At 40.1% G+C, this 17165-nt stretch overlaps 1 protein-coding gene across 1 annotated transcript; it reads right to left on the bottom strand.

The window, feature by feature from the left end:
• Positions 1–11153: 11153 nt before the first annotated feature.
• Positions 11154–16557, bottom strand: LACC1 (laccase domain containing 1). Its single transcript, XM_032203203.1, has 5 exons — positions 15990–16557; positions 14561–14742; positions 13923–14088; positions 11998–12223; positions 11154–11584 (listed from the first exon to the last, which is right to left on the bottom strand). The coding sequence occupies exons 1-5, from the start codon at positions 16555–16557 to the stop codon at positions 11410–11412; spliced, it is 1317 nt and encodes a 438-aa protein (XP_032059094.1). The 3' UTR covers positions 11154–11409.
• Between the last annotated feature and the right edge of the window lie 608 nt (positions 16558–17165).

Here is a 17165-nt window from a genome sequence, read left to right as displayed (position 1 = left end):
CATTTACAGCGACTTTGAAGGATTCATTGGTCTAATTTGTCTTAACAGACATGACCACCAAGGGCATTGTAAAACTGAAATGGAAGAACCATGAAGTGTACTTTAGTTTCAAGCAAAGAAATATACTGAAGTAGAAACTGAATATTGATCTAGATGTGCAGGTGATAGGAAAAAAAATATGAATCTCCTTTCATTAAATTAACAGTATGAAACCATTTCCCAGGTATTTCCAGTACAGCAGTTCTAGACACCCTACAATATAACTGATAAATCGGGGTAAGCGTTCATCAGACATTCATCAGTCTCAGTCTGTGAATCCACCTGGATTACATCTGAAGGCAAAAAGTAGCATTTAAAAGTGATCTTATTTTGCAGGTTTCTAAGTCCTCTCCTTCTCCCACTGGTCACTAACTCACGAGGATAATATCCAGAAGCTGGCTTTTGTCTTTTAATCCACACTTCATTTTGCAGCTTGCCCTCCTCTCCTCCTTTTACGGGTCTCTAATGGCCATCAATCTAATTAGATTTCCCAAGGGCAGTAATGAACTCCAGTCTTCAACCAATGCACCACAAAACTTCAAAGTATATGTCCTGTATGATAGCTGAAGGACCAGAACCTGGTTGATTTAATTATAAGGCTTTGCAGTCAAGACGAACTGCCAGCTTTTGATCCAGTATAATTCAATTTTCCTAGTTTAGTAGAACTAATGCCATATTTGTACCATCTACCACAGGCACCTATGGAAAAGATCTCACTGAATCTCTCTTTCTTGTGGAAAGAGGTGGGTTTGAGTGAGATTGGCTGCCTTAACAGAGTGTGTGCTGCCCTCTAAGTTTGAACAGGATACTTTTTGCCCACTACTCTTTTTGGATCATTTGTGGTACCAGTGGTCTCTTATACTTCTTGCATTAAGATGAAGACCCACAGGGAGGGAGAAAGGAAATGGCCTTTTGCATCCCGTGGCCTTTGTGGTCTTTGCAAACTTATGGAGGAACAAGGCACAGCATTGCCTCTGTGAGGCCCTTATACCACCATAAGGGTTTTGGCCAACAGTACTCCATTCTTCTCCTCTTTTTATGGGAGGTGTTGCACTTTCTAGAAACAAAGTGAAGTTTCCTCTCCAAATTATCTGGGATTATTTTTTCACTTTGATTTTTTAAACACACGCACTTTGGTAATGCTTCTGCTCTTTATATTCATGTTTTCACAAGCTTTATTCATTTTTTTCTTGGCATTTTTTCTCTTAAGAGAATTTTGAACTCGTGTCCATAACCACACTTTCGGTTCCCAAGCAGCTATACATGGAGAAAGGTAGTTCATACTCCTCCAGACAAAGAACTAATGTGATCAACCACAGCTGTTCACTAAATTCAAAACATAAACAATGACCTTCATGAAACATTTGCTTGTGAACCATCCTTAAGGCTGAAAAGTTTAAACAGTGCCCAACACTTCTGTGAAAATTGCAATATGCAAACAGAAGAAAAAAACACTACAGCAATTTATAATTGTTCTCCCTATTCACTTGATAAATAAATAAGAATAAAAGATGTTGCTTCCCACAGTGGATAAGGCAGGAAGTAGGAAAGAGTCCAAAATTTCCTGAGATGGTCTGTAGAAACTGCATACTCAGACAGAATTTGAGAACGAAACGGTCAAAGTTGTTTTTGCTTTGTTCGTTAAACCAGATGATTTGTGAAAACAGTAACGCAGAATGTAATTACTGCATTACTGCAACAACACTGATTTTCACTGAAACAAAGGACCTCACCTGTGGCTGGAAATTTTGACTACTTGGATAGTAAATTTTTATAGCATGCTTTTTGCTAGAACAAAAATGTGTCCTGACATTCCTATTCCTTAAAAAAAAGCATGTACTTCACACAGTGAGCCTTTTAACAGCAGCCAGAGCCAGTCTAAAAGCACGAAAGACCATTGTAGTGTCCAGGGGTAGACAGGTATGGCTTTTGAGAGATATGAGGTTCACAAGCTTTTGCACTGCAGATCCCAAACCAATTTTGTGTCCCAGAACTCATTGCAAAAGGTTGGTGGTTTTATTTTGTTAGTTCGGTTGGTTTTAGTGTTTTTTTTTGTTTTGTTTTGTTTTTATTTTGACTGCAGGTGTTGCACTGTTGGGGTGCCCTATGGCAGATGCAACTGTAAACTCACCAGCAATGCCAGCCAAACACATCTTATGCAAAGACATGGGATTTCCATATTTTGGGTGTCTCTTAGAAATTTCCCCCTCTCTTTTTTCAGCTTTGAGCTTTGAAAGCATCTGGAATGTGTCTTAGAGCTCTGAAATGTTGGGATGGGCCTGGAAGTTTGGCACAACCCTACAGGTGTCTTGGTCTGTAAGTCTTACATATCTAGAAGTGAATACGAGAGGAATCCCTCACATCTTTTTGCTGTATCCAAAGAGTTTCCTATCTTCTGAGTTATGCTAATGGCATTACTGCCTCTATTAGCAGCACTGCCCACACAGAAGAATAAAAGCACAGCAAATGTACAGAAGTCAGAAGTTTCTCTATCATGCTTTCTTGAGAGAAGTGGGATAAGAATATATTCAACTGACCACCCTGAATCTTGAAGATTCAGCAGTATCAAAATATTTGAACCTCTCCCCAAAAGAGGTTCAGACAAGAGGTTCCCAGAAGACACAAGACACAATTTCTGTTGCTCCAAAAGAAGTAGAGGTCAAGGTGCTGTGTAACTTTCCATTAATCAAACTAGAACAAAATATACAGCAAGAATTATGAAAACAATCTACTTTGACCTACTGGTTTCTAGCAGAACCTGAGAGAACTGATACATTCCTCTTTATGTTCTGCATCCTCTCAGCACTGCAGCCTTGCCCACAGTCTTAGGTGGCTACCGTGCAATTAAGGAATAAATGCACTATATTTAGCACCTTTCTCCCCTTTGACCAGGTCCTAGCTCTACCCTGTCCACTGTAAACCGATTTCTGCCGTAGACACATTAGTTCAGTTGAGAGTAGAAATGTTAACAGTAAGTATTCACAGAGGAGAGCACTTCTCCCTTTTAGTCAAGATGTTCAGATGGGGCCCCATAGCAGCAGGGAGCCTGGACTTCTAAGCAAGAAATTTGGGATTTGCTCCATGACAAACAAGAAAAGATTCTTCAAAAATCTTAAACTCTCAGCTCTTGAGCCAAACATACCTCACGCCATTTATTCTCACAGCTAGCTTCAGAGAAATATTATGATAGAAAATCTTCCAAGTCTGCAGAATTGGGCTGTTAGCCAAGCTGAATGAAATTTCAAAAAGCAGCTTCTCTTTCATATCTTCAGTCCAGAAAGACAGCTGCAGTGGGTGAGGACAGATCTGCCCACCATTGCAATCATTCTGGATCTAGCAAGGTCCCAGAGCCCTGCACACAGATAGTACATGCAGCGGTTATTCTCTGCTTCTCACAATTAGCTGTGGTCTTCCCCCTGCTTGTATACATTGGAAGCTTGTGAGTGCGTGGTATGCCTGTGTAAGGTTTAAATTAGGGGGAAGAGAGAAGAGAATGGGGACTGCCCATAGGCACTGAACAGTCCAACCTTGCCATGTTTTGGGGAAAAATCCTGGCTACAGAAAGATGCCTTGATAGCTTTAGTACTGTGGCAAATAGTTATGCATAGGAAGAAGCTTGGCAGCGTTACTCTCTGGTGGTGATGGGGGCACGCTTCCACATGGATGAACTCTTCTTGCCCTATGTCTCTAATGTGCAGGCATAGAAATGTCTTCGTGGTCATGATGCTGTCTTTTTCTGCCTCTTCTGTCCAACAGTGTTGCACCATGGACCTCAGTTTCAGGCTAGCTGTGTCCCAGGGCAGATTTTTGTTCTCTGCTTCTGTTTGTTTATAACAGCCTCCAAGACTGCTGCAGAGCCAAGGAATGACTGGCTGTTTTCTCAATCTCAAATATTGGCTTGGAAGAAATGGGTTCATCATTAGCTCGAGCACTCTTTAACTCGCTAAAAGGAATGCTGTCCCTGTTCTCTGCTATCAATTGTAATAGCAGGCACAGAATGTCACCCTTTTCTTCCAGCCTTATCCAGCTAGCTGAGGATAAACAAAGGCATCCAGTCCTGATACAAATATAATTCAAGGGATGAGTATTAACTCACACTCTGTTCAGATTTTTTTTTTTTCCACTGTAGAAACTGGGAAATTATTTCTTAGTTTCTTTGTGTCAGCTTTCCAACATAAGGTTTTAAAAAAGTTTTTCCTAAAGTTAAAAATGTTCTCCTACTATAAATCCTATGTCAGCCTCAAAAACACCAACTATTTTTCACTTGCTGAGTTGAGCCTCCTTCATGAAGATCACTTCTGGAACAATGTGACGGATTATGAGTTATAGCAAGGAAGCCTAAAATAAATTCTAATTAAAGTGCAAGAGGCTATGACTTTTTTGAATAAAAAGGAATAAAGGGAGGCTAAGGTTACTTAATTAATGCTACATCAGGCTTTTATTGTACTGAGAAGCACAACTTTGCAAGCCTAAAACAAAAAGAAAAAGAGAAAAGAAAAAAAGGAAAAGAAAAAACAAAACAAAACAAAAAAAACCCTAGTCCCTCGGCAAAGTTCAAATGTCATTCTCCTTCTAAAAGAAAATGCAAGTGAAAACTGATTATCAGTGAGCTGACATTAATAGGGCAGAATTTAGAGAATTAAGAGCTGGAAGGATCATCTTATGAAAGACTAATGGAGTTAAATATCATAGCTAAACATTTACCAAAGGGAACATAACAGTCTGCAATCTACGAAGGAAATGTTTACTGAAGAAATAAGAGGATTGGCTCATGCACATAGATCCACATAAATAGTAAGGCAAGCTCTGTTGAAAGCAGCCTCTCTCTGTTCAGCATGAACTGAGATCTCAACATTTGTTTTAATTTGCAATGGCACATCTTCAGCTTTAAATGTTTTATTTCAGCCTGCTCTTAATATTCAAAACAGGAAACGAAGAACGGTTCTGAAAGACGGATGGAAATGTGTCATTCTGAAGATGATGAAACTAGCCATCGGCTCTGTTTCAACCTTTACCCTTTGTCCTACAAGAATATTTTAGCCAGAGCAGTGTGATCTTCCCATTTTGTAGGGCCTGCATTTTTTCCTAGAAGGCTTTCATGTTAAATACTAATATTAACTAATGAAAGGACTTCAGCTAAATTTTGCAGTTACTGGCCTATGTACATGTATATGCAGTCAGTCTTCTCTTAGGAAGCCATTCATAAGGGAAATTATAGAAATCCAAATCCTATTTTTAGAATATAATTGTTCACTGGACAAGACACTAAAACCCAAAGGATGTTGCTCTGATGAAGACAAGTACTAGATAAGGAGAGTGCAAAGCTGTCTTAGCTTTCACAGTCTCACAAAGAACCAAAAGTTGCTACTGATTATAGTCCCTAAAATCTCAACTAAATGTCAGGCTTTCCAGGAGATTTTTCAGGAATATCTCACAGTTGTGGCATAACATTTTAATCACAATGTTGTTTATGGTGTCATCATGAAAATCTGAAGAAATTCTGCAACATAAATGTCATTATCAAGCCTATGTCTGTGTTCTAGCTGTTGCTAGCACAAGGGTACGTGAGCCAGGATGTTTCAGTGATGGGAGAACTTAATCAAGTCTAATTAAGAGAACTGAGGAAGCTCTAAGCATCAAATATGGCAGGAAATGTCCACATACCTAGAGGAGCCTCTCTAACTCACTCTGCGCTCTGCTCACCTTTCATGTTCTGAAAGCTTTCTTAAGGCAATGATATAAAACAGAAAGCAGAGATCCAGAATAAAATTCTCTGCATAACCCTGTCTTATTTAAATACCAATTTTATGAAGCACATATTAAAAGGGCTGATTAAGACATACTAAAGAGGTCTGAGCCACCTGTCACAATTTTATTTTTATAACTGATTTTTCTGTGATTCATTCTTGTGCAGGAAAATCAAGCTCACAGCTTTCAAACAAAGGAAACCAAAATAGTACAGATACGTTTTGCTTTAGCAGTGACATGCACTTGGATATTCCTTTAGGACAGAGCTCAGTGCTTCAAAGAGAAAGGCCAAGATACTTACATCAGATAGGTATGGCTTTCCTTAGCTGCCATTGATAAAATCACTTTAAACTGAAACATCTGACCAAAACTATGAATCACTGTCCAAAACATTACATCACATGAGAAAAAGTGAAGTTACACATGTTGAAATGCAAACATTGCTCTTTGCGGCCTTTATAAAATGTTTGTTCAGTTCTACGGTAGGCACCCCCCAAATTTTTCTGTTACAGCCAATCTCAGATGTTTAGGTGAAAAGGTGACACCAGAAAAACAAATACAGTTAGTAGTAGTGAAACACATTTACGCAAGAACAGAGGAAATGATCCCTTAGATAAAATTAATTGGGAAAATGAACTCTCATAGTTTAGTGGCACATTGATTTTGTCTCAGATCTCTTTGCTGTTGCAGGAATCAAATGGAAATCCATGCTGTGTCCTTGCTCCCATGACTGTCAGAATCCAGGTTGCCCTGGAGACATGATGTCACATTTGCAGAAGGGGAGAAGAGGGACCTCGGCCCCGCTGTCCTCCAGGGACGGCGCTGCTGAAATTCTTCCACGGGCCTCCTTTGACCCCCGAGAGCTCGCAGACAAAGAGACGCAGGAAAGTATTTGCAACATGAGATGCTACTGTAAATTAAACACTTACTAATGAAAGATCAGAGGGATGACAAAAAAAAAAATAATTTAACTTCCTCTTTCTCCATGTGCCTTTGGGAAACACATAATAATGCTTTTTAGCAGCATGGCCACAAGGACTGGGTATTTAAAGCAAGCAGATCAGCAAAATCCCTTGGTTTTATGAAAAGGTGAGATACTAGGTGGTGATTACTAGCATCCTGGGCACAAGTGCATACCCAAATAAGACAGTTCTCAAATTCACATACATTTCTAACAACCATTCATCTGGAAAAACTGGTTAGTATCTGCTGGAAACGGAGAGTAGAACAAGTCAGGCTCACAGGCTGAGCTTGCAGTCCATCTGCGGAGCTATGTAAATCCCTCAGCGGGTCAATACATTATTTCCTCCGTCACATATAGGATTTACTGCTCCCGTCACTGCACTGTCCTGTTAAATTATCACACAGGAGGTTGGAGTTCAGAGAGGACTTTGGTACTCTGAGAACAAAAGCCTGGCATGCATGACATCAGCTTGCACACACGCACACACACACGCTGAGCCTCGGGACAAATGAGTGCAGCTCATCTCCCTCTTTGCATCGCCCGGCAGCAAATTGAGCATGCAGTGGAAACGAGGACAGCAAAGAGAGAATCTAGGAATATTGACTTCCTCACCACATAGGCTGGAAATTGGGAGATCTTGCGGAAAGATGGAAAATGGGAATGAGTTAGAAAGATGCTGTGCAGAGGAAAAAAGTTTTACACTGCTGTTAAAAGAAAAAAAAAAGGCACATGCATCTGAAAGAAAGCGACAATTGTACTGCTCTGTACAACATGGATTCTGCTTCCTCCAGCACGCTGTGGCTAGACCCAGAGCTCTCACAGGGCAATTGTGAGTGGTGCTGGGTGTAAAGCAATAGACAAGAAGTAAGCATGAGGAAAACAAGGAGGAAGGTAAAAAAGATGACTTTGCAAACTATGTTATTGCTGGGGAAAGGATAAACCTTCCTGTAATTAAATGCTTGCACTTTGCATATATTCTTCTTTTTTTGATTCATTTTTTTCTGAGTTGAGATGTGCCCAAATATTCTGCTGAAGGCCCAGTCCCATGGCTTTGGAGTTGGCTGCTGCTCACAAGCAAAGCCATCAAATGCAGAACCCAGAGCAAGCAGCTGTCCTTCCCCCTAGCCCATCTCCATGGAGCATCAGTAGGAAGAGACAAGCTGTCACCGATGGACCTAACCTCTATAAATTTATTACATCCATTTTTAATCTAACTCCCTTGATATTTTTTGCCTTTGTCACACCTGTGGCAGTAAATTCTGCCATTTGGGGAAGCATTTTGCGAATTATCTCAGGCACAGATCTGAGCCTCTGAAGTTGCATGCTGCTTCCCCAGGCACTGGAACCAGAGCTGCGGTGGAGCTGCACTGTTGTAATGGAACAGAGTTAAAAGCCTGTCTCAAACATAGTTTATACACCTCATTTTGATATATAAATGCAACTGAAGAGACCCATATTCCGAATCGACAATGGCAACAAATGTTAATTGCACAATAATATCTATCAAAACCAATATTCAGTGTGATTGCGTACTTGTGCTCTCCTCAGGGCAAACCACAATCATAATTAATAATGTTATTAAATAACTTAATAATGGGACAGAGGCAGCTAATAAATTCTCCGGTGAGGTTAATGAATGGGATCTGGTCATTAGGTAGGCAGAGCTGAACAATTTATGAAGCATTTTAAGAGCTTCCCCAGAGGTGGTTAATCAGGGCTGATCTGCTCGGGTCCTTTAGTGAGCAGCAGCAATAACAAATGAGTAAATAAAATCTCCACAAAACAGATGCAAAACAGCCTTTTCTCCTTTTTATCATGACCTTCCTCTAAGCTTTATTTTTTTTATACCAGAACTAAAATGTTTTTCTGGCAATGACTTGTGAAACTCTAGCTTAGGGATATGGTTTAGTGGGGACTGCTAGCGTTAGGTCAGAAGTTGGACTCGATGATCTTGAGGTCTCTTCCAACCTAGAAATTCTGTGATTCTGTGTGTGATATAGAGCCTAACCAAATGGGAACTCAATATTATTATTTTCTTATTGGTCGTGGAGTTCTCCACCTCAGTAGCCCATATACAAAAGCCTGCTTCTTGTCTTGACAGGTTTACAGTCTAGGTAATTCAGTGTAAAAGAACTAATGAACAATGATTGAGGTAGCAATTTGTCTTCTAAAAGGTAGTGCCTGTGGTGTTTCTGCTCATTCCCACACACTCTCCAGCTTGCCTCGTCCTACCATGACCTGTAAATGGTCTTTTTCTAAACAGAAAAAGTCTGCTGTCGTTCCTGAGCAGGTAGGAACAAGCCAGGTCTCACTATCAGTATCAGGTTACTGTGACTTACTATTATACAGTTTGAGCATTTGTACTGTGGTAAACAGCATGGCTGCAAGGTCTTTTCACTCGCTGCAACGCAAAATGCATTATTCTAAAACCACCTCGGAGGTGAGCTGGGCTGTCAGCAGACACGTGGGCACCTGTGATGCTTCAGCTGTCAAGCAGTACCTTGCAAAGCCGAGCGACTCAGCTGCTTTTGATGGCATGCTCTTAATCCACCAGGGAAGAGGGTTAAGCGAAGGGCACCGACAAGCTGTGTCAAAGCTTTTGGTGCAGGGACTGAAGGCTGCGTGGTGCTACTGCCCCCACGCCAGCAGCAGAAGAAGGGAAGATGCCTTAGTCACTCCACAGCTACGTCAATCTGTGACCATAAGGCGGATCACATGAAGAAACCAGGCAAAGGGACAGAACTGAGAGGAGAAAGTCAGTTGTTATTCTCTGAGCCAGCAAGGCAAGCCTTTCAGTGCCCATATAATTACATTATCCTCTATTTGGAATAAGTTGTTAATCCACATGCATATAGACACATTACACATACACACCCTAAGCTACCGTGAAGGGACATGCTTGGCAGCAGTAAGTTGCAGTGCATTTCCCCTGTTGGACATTGAACCTTCAGTCTGAGCCCAGCCATGGGTTTAATCACCACATCACCGCAGTGCTGACCCCAAGAGTGATGAAAGCAACGGTGAGGTTTTAAAAAGGTAACTGAAAGTGTAAGAATTGTTTTTCTGAAGGACTGTGGGACTACAGCAGAAGAGGAATAACATTTCTAAAGAAGAAGTAGGAAAGTTAGAAGAAATAGTTTTGGTAGGTGGTTACAGTCTGGGGTAACAGTCGAACCAGGGTCTTCTCTGACAAATACCATTCACAGGTAAAAGGAAGGTTTTTAAAAAGTCTGTTCTCCTGGAGGACTTGGAAAGTTTTAGTTTGGTCGCCTCTGAATAACAACCCAACAGAATGAAACGTCGATTACTTTTCAAGCACAGGTAGCAGACTAACTTGGCAGAAGTGCTGTGCTGCACAGTGCTTTGCAGCGTTGTTTGAAAACCCGGATACACAGTGCAGCCAGAGGTGGATGAGCACCGTGAGCCAGCACTGACCTCTAGTGGACAAAAACAGCTTAGAATCGGTAAAGCCCGTTTAAATCAAAATAGAAAATAACGTCTGCAGTCAGTTCTTCCAGGACTCGTGCTTGGGAACTGTGCAAGCTACAGCCTGCACGCTATCAGGCTTGAAAACAAAGGACTTATCAATTAGGAAGGTCTGACTGTCTGTGTGTCAACAACTATCATACAGAATGACAGAACCAGAGAATCTCATAAATGTTTGGGTTGGAAGGGTTAAAGACCGTGGTTAAAGACCATCTACTCCCAGCTCCCCTGCCATGGGTAGGGACACCTTCTGCTGCATCAGGTCAGTCAGAGACCCATCCACCCTGGCCTTGCAACATCTAGCACAACATCTAGAGGCAAATATCTGTGGCAATAAGAAAACAGTGCACACTTTGAATTTACTAGCAATACAAACATGTCAGCAATTGGTCAGTAACATTAACTGAGGATAAATTCACTCTCCTTTTCAAGTACTTATTAAATAACTGAGCACTGTGGAAACTGTCTCAATGGACATTAGTACAGCACAAATGACAGAGAAAAAATCCTAGGGAAACATGACCATACAAACCAAATTATATTGAGTCTTAGTTTTATTTTTTTTTTTACAATCAAAAAATGCTTAAGTTAACATTCAAATGTTTACAATGTCTGCCCCAAAGGACCTTGCTTGCTTCTCACTTTCAAGTTATTTTTGTAAGTGCTTTGATGCTCTTTTTCAAGCTAATCTAAACAAAAACAATCTGAGGCACATCATTTTTTAAGGCTAACCTTCAGCTGAAACATATACTGATGGGCGTACCCAACCTCTTAAAAAGACAGGTTTCCTTTCCTTTAGCAGTAGTGTCAGCCTTAACTTCATTCAGAAGACTCATCCAGAAGATAATGAAGGCTTTGGTTTTGTTGTTGTTGGTTTTTGTTTGTTTGCTTGCTTTTTGTGTGTGTGTGTGTTTTACTGTTACTGTTGGGAGCTGTCCTTTTTTCCTTTGGAACGTGGCTCACACAAGAATTATTGGATCCATATCTTAGACATCTCTTCTTGCTTCAAAATGACAGGGAATGGAAGAAGCAGAAGAATCTTAAGGCCTGTTTACTCTTTCCATCACAAGTCCATGAAAGAAACAACGAAAAAAATCTACCAGGAGAGCAGGATAACAGTCAACACACCAGACTTGTTGTCTAAATACTACTCCAGGGTAAGAAATACTATCTCAGTCTTTGATTGATATGAAGCCAATCTGTGTGCCAAAGTTAGTACCATCACGAAAGTGAGAATAAAATTTATCAGGGTGGCATGCAGTACAGAATGTGATATTTTGGTTCTGGTCTGTGACAGAATCATCTTGGATGTTCTCAGGAAGAATCCCACCACTCTCAAGAAGAATCCTTTAAGAAAGACAAACAGAAAACAGGAATTGTACATCTTTACATTCCTATCGTTCAGACAGCACCTCAAGTACCAATTGAAGGTTGGTCAAGTGCCAATATTGTAGTTGGGACTTTTTTTTTTCCCCCAATATTAGATTTAAAAATTGCTTTTCTGCAACCATTAAAATACATAATTTGAGCATTTTTTTATATTTCAGAAGCCAGTATAATAATAAAAATAATATCTGAAACCCAGCTCTGCACATTACTTAGAGAGCACTTTAAGATGGTGAGGACCCTCACCATAGTACTGCTGGGTAATACTCTATTTTGATAATTAATGTGGAATTAACACTACAAGTTCTTTTGCTGTCATCTCTAGTGCAACACAAAAACAGTGTATGTCATGGAAACGTGCTCAGTAGACTTACCTTGTGGCTCTTCTAATATCAATGTAGGGAGTTGCAGAGTCAAAGTGTCTCACACACTTTGGATCAATTCTGTGAAACTCTTTAGCTGATTCGTGAGGTAGTTTATAGCAGCAAGGCCCTACAGAAGGGCCCAGGACCACAAGGATGTCTTTCATGTTACAGCCATATTCAGATACCATTGCATTTACTGTGGCCATAGAAACTCCTAACAACGTGCCTTTCCATCCTGTGAGAAGTAAGAGGTTGAAAAAAATGTGTAAGTTTTCTCTTGAATTTTGTAATAACTAAAAGCATGTTATTATTCAGAGTATAAATTAATAGATACGGCAATTCTCTATATTAAAAAATAACACATCAACAACTGTCATGATTTTATATAGTGATATGATAGGATAATGTGATATGATTATGCTGTCATCATTTTGTAGTTGTAGAGAGGAGAGTTTGGATTAGGATTCCTGAATTCCTTCTTTCATGTGTCCCATTTTTGGCAGCTAGAACATATATTACAGCTCATCTGATCCTGGAACACTTCAGTGAGAATACATCATAATAGAAATATGTTACAGTGAAAAACACATTTTTATAACATCGTAAAAATATTTTTACTGTTATTATACAAAAAAAAGGAGGCTTAAGTCTCTAGCTTTAGACTTCACACTTTGTCACCGTTCAGAACAAGTAGAAGAAAGTTGAGCTTTGAGTTCTTATGTCTCATTTTGAGTCCTAGGAGGTCTTTGCATTGCACAGGGAGTGTCTCATTCTGATGGATAGGATATCCTAATAACTTTTATTATGTTTTTCAACATCCAAAGACTGACTTGACCTTATACCTAATTGTCTGGATTTGTATGCAGAGCAACACGTGTTCAAGTTAAACATGATTTAAGCAGGGCTGGCCAGGAAGAAAAGGATTTAGGCAAGAAAAACTATAAGATAACTGAGAACCTTGGAAGGAATGTGATGTGGGAATGAGGGCCATAACTTGGGAGATGGAATGTGGGAGTTCAGACTGGAGATTGGAGGTATGCTTAGAGAAGGCAGCAGTGTGGGCTGGAGGAACAGCGTGGTGAGTCAGGGAAGGCAGGATGAGATAAATGAAGAGGCAGCAAGGAAAGGCGCAACTACAGAATGAAATATTTGACAGCTATGAGGTTTAATGCAAAACAGTGTAAAACTTCAAACCCTTAAAACTTTCAAGAGTGGATAGAATTATTTCCATCCCTTCTCCCCATTAAAAACCACAACATTCCCCTCCCTCCAGGACAGCCATGGTAGAATTCTTGTTCCGTTTAATTTCTCTAACCTAAGTATACTAGGTTAGAGAAACCTAGAGAGAAAACAACTTTACTGAAGAAAAATTAAAAGTTTTTATCCCCTTATGAAAATTCACAAATATAAAAGTGTGTATATGAAGGTGTATACTAGCATCAAAGCCATACATTCCCTCTGACCTCATAAATACATCTTTTTTCTTTTAATAAAACAGCCCCAAAACTAAAATTTCACTATGGTATACACATTCTAGCCTAACAGCTTGGGCATAATCTGAAGTCAAGTATTTCCCCAGGTTGTCCTAACCTAACCATCCCTAATTCAGTTGTTTTTTCATTGTTTGGGTCAACCAAATATTTCTTCTGATTCAAAATGATTTGGGGGGAGGGCTCTGGTTTTAAGGACATTTTTTACATATGAAGTTTGATGGGGCAAAGAAAGGATTTATTTGGTTTTGGCTACCAGCTCAGAAAAATAAATGTATAAAGACATAAATTATTATTATTATAGCTATAAAATCAAACAATTTCATAGCTTGGGAAACAAATTATTCCCAAGGCTAGTTGCACCTTCAGTTGCTAATTTTTAATTCTTTGTCCCTTAACAGGGGTCTTCTAGTTATTTTTATTTCTGTGACTTAAAATTCCTACCAGAATGAGCAGCACCGCAGACTTTTCTGACAGGATCAGCAAACAGTACAGGTATGCAATCGGCTCCTGGAGCTGCTATTGTAACACCTTTCTGATCCGTAACTATTCCATCATAGCTGTCAGGCTCTGTCTTTCCCATAACACACACAGCATTAGCGTGATCAGTCTGTCAAAACAAAAACAGAATGCGCACAGTGATGAGACAGTAAAAAACATTCTGACTAATGTAATTTTTTTTCCATAAAACACTCTATTCTGCACCAACTGCTCTGCATGGAAATCAGGCATTCCCTTTTTTAAATGACATGCAGATATATCTGTAGAAAGACACCAAAGAAGTGTTGTTTGTTTCCTTTTAAGAGAATCTGCGCTGATCATTTATCTGACTGTTCTACCCTGTGGTAAGTCAAATGTTAGAATATACTTGGAAGAAACAGTGCTGCTTCTCCATATTGCACCAAATGGCTGATAGCTGGGATGGCTGTTCCCACAGATAAACTGCCAGAGTAAATGTTCTAATTGGCCTGCCTTTCACAAGTTCTTGCTGAGAAAGATAAGAATAATGCCTACAGTTTTAGCCAGTGATGCACGAAGGAAGATTTGATCAGTTTATGTAAATCTAGTGTTTGATAAGGTACCTTGACTCTGTGAAAAGTCTCTGGGTTAAATCCTGCAGCATTAGCCAGCCTGCGGAGATTTTCTTTAACAACAACTTGTGGGTCCCTCCTCTTAGAACTGCTGAAGAGATTGCAGGAGCTTAGAGCTGGTATGTAGGAGATCCCACCTGTCCTTGTGGTGAATCCATGGAGGAAGATATCATCTGACAAGGCAAAAAGACAACAAACAATTGCTTTTAACAAAAGAAAAGTCCAAATATTATGTGGCTTTATACTGAAGATAATTGGAATTGGTCAAACCAGTTGAGTGCTGCTTTACCTCCTATTTAACTCTGACATTTAAATTGAAGGATTTTAAGTTTCCTTCTTGCTCATAATCACAATCCTCTACAGTCTAGATAGAGGGGTATGAGTGAGATGGAGTTCTGGCAGTTATTGCCTGGCTTTTCATAGAGTTGTAGTGCAAATCCTGGAGAAGAGGCAACTCACAGAGGACAAGGAGAATCTATTTCTAAAGCAACATTCCAAGGTGGCATCTCCCAAGCTTTTGTGGCAAATTAAATATTAGTTCTCAAGACTTCACACAATCTCAAACATCTGTTTGAAGTACACTGAGAGGATCAAGAACTAGTGTTTTTGAAAAATCTTCTGTGTTTACAGTGTAGAGACTTTATTGTGGTCCCGTGCACCAAATAGAATCTCTGTGGGTTTGTTTGTTTGTTTGTTTTTTGGTAGGGGGAGGGTTCTGCATGGCAAAGCTGAACAAAGAGACTCTTAGAACTGCTTTTTGCTATCTTAGTAGCTGACATGCTCCGTGACATAATCAGAGTTGAGATTCAGAATGTCTTTTATGGAGTGTGATCAAAAGTCACAGATAAAAACTTGAAGGACAATGAAGGCAGCCGGCTTTAAGTAACTAGCGTGCCTTTCAGGTTCTGGTCATTTCAGACCTGTTTTTAGGGAAAAACAGTTCCAAATTTTTGCAGTAGGAAACCCCTCAGCTTCCCTCTGAATCAGAAGACCCCATAATTACACTAATTGAGAGACATACAGCAATAAACTGGGTCATGCCACGGCAGGGACACTGAGACATGAGTCTGATTAACCAAGAGCACATAAGGCTGAAGACTGGGCCAAGCTCTCATCCTGTCTTTCCAGAATATGATGGTAACTCCCAAAGTGTGTAATCCCCAGACAGAGTGGAACTGATTTTACTGCCTGTAATAATGCTAAACGTAGGCTTCTCTTTCCACTGATCATGCCCCAGGTCTGGAACAGACTTTTGCTCTATCTCCTTTGACGCCTTCCCTCTTACAGACATTATTACAGGACTATATAGAGATATTTGCTGCCTAAAGACATTTCCAAATCTTTCCCATTTTGAAATTCCCTTGAAGAAATATGCTTGCGAACAGTCTACATAAAATCTATTAGCTGCTGTCCACTTTACCTGGGATCAGGGAAGATTTGAGGATGGTGAGCTCCCCCTTCAGACTTGGCAGGCTTTCCAAGTACGTCTGAATCTCACTTTGGATGAGCGCCACGTCCTGTGTGGAAAGTGTTTGCTCTTCACTCTGAGGTTCAGTTATCTGTAGGTTATTACAATCTGATGCCACCTGTAAATCCTCAAATTCAAACTGGTAGACTGGAGTAAAGAGATGGTCTATGTATACTTTCATTAATTCTTTCCTTAAGGTAGGGAGAATAATTTTAATGCTGCTTATGTCCTTTTCATCAAGTCTTTGTTTGATGGTGTACAACGCAGCGGCTGTAGTCAGAGCACGTACCACCTCAAGTCTTTTCTGCAGACTCTGGAAGTCTCTCAGAGCTGGAAGCAAGGAATCTTGCTCACCCTTCCCTTCACTGCCCTGCACCTGGCAGCACATGACATAAATGAATGGAGCAGGGATGGAAGAGCACTTCTCAATAGTTTCCAGCGTCCTACATAGCAGTCCTTGGATGTTGTTCTGCAAGACGGCTGGGAGGCTGAACAGATCAATCAGTATTGCTTCCACCATAGTCCAAGCAATTTAAAGATTCCTACAAATAGCCAAAAAAAAAATCCAAGATGATGCCATTACTCCAAACACATAGAGTTATGTTATTAAAGCATTTAATAAAGTATTTAGTGATGTTGTGTAGATAAGGTGACATAGCTATAATTATTGTCTTAGGATATGCTCCACTGCCTTAAAAGAAAACGCAGAAAAAGTACTGCAGCAAAAGAAAATTACACAAAATGCGAAATATTTTACATTTATTTAAATTTCCCTACCAGCACACTTACCTCAGTTTTATCCCAGATCAGAAATGAGAAAAGGCTTGTCCCAAATACTAGATTTATTGATTCAATTACCCCACATTAACATAATGATCTTCTTGACCTCTGAGTGCTCGGACCTCCTGTAAGGCTAATCAGACAGGAAGGTTTTCATGCTATCAGCTTGCTGGGACTGGAAGATTTTCTAGAACATTTTTTTTTGAGGCGTTTCACACACGTACTGCTGAGGTGGAGCTCATTTCTGATACCCTTCCTGGCAGTATGGCTGTGGGGCTCAAAGCACAGCCACAACTTTCCCGCTGACCTCTGCAAGATTTTTTACACTTCTCCCTTTTGCATAACCAA

The sequence above is a fragment of the Aythya fuligula genome, chromosome 1, assembly GCF_009819795.1.
Source record: "Aythya fuligula isolate bAytFul2 chromosome 1, bAytFul2.pri, whole genome shotgun sequence".
Lineage (NCBI taxonomy): Eukaryota > Metazoa > Chordata > Aves > Anseriformes > Anatidae > Aythya > Aythya fuligula.
This window is presented reverse-complemented; position numbering and strand designations above follow the sequence as displayed.

Excerpts from the sequence above, each read along its gene's own strand:
- LACC1 (XM_032203203.1), bottom strand. The coding sequence starts at position 16,557 with ATGGTGGAAGCAATACTGATTGATCTGTTCAGCCTCCCAGCCGTCTTG. Across the intron at positions 14,743-15,989 it reads CAAATCTTCCCTGATCCCAG|ATGATATCTTCCTCCATGGA; the intron begins GTAAAGTGGACA and ends TTGCCTTGTCAG. Across the intron at positions 12,224-13,922 it reads CTGCGGTGCTGCTCATTCTG|GATGGAAAGGCACGTTGTTA; the intron begins GTAGGAATTTTA and ends TACTTCTCACAG.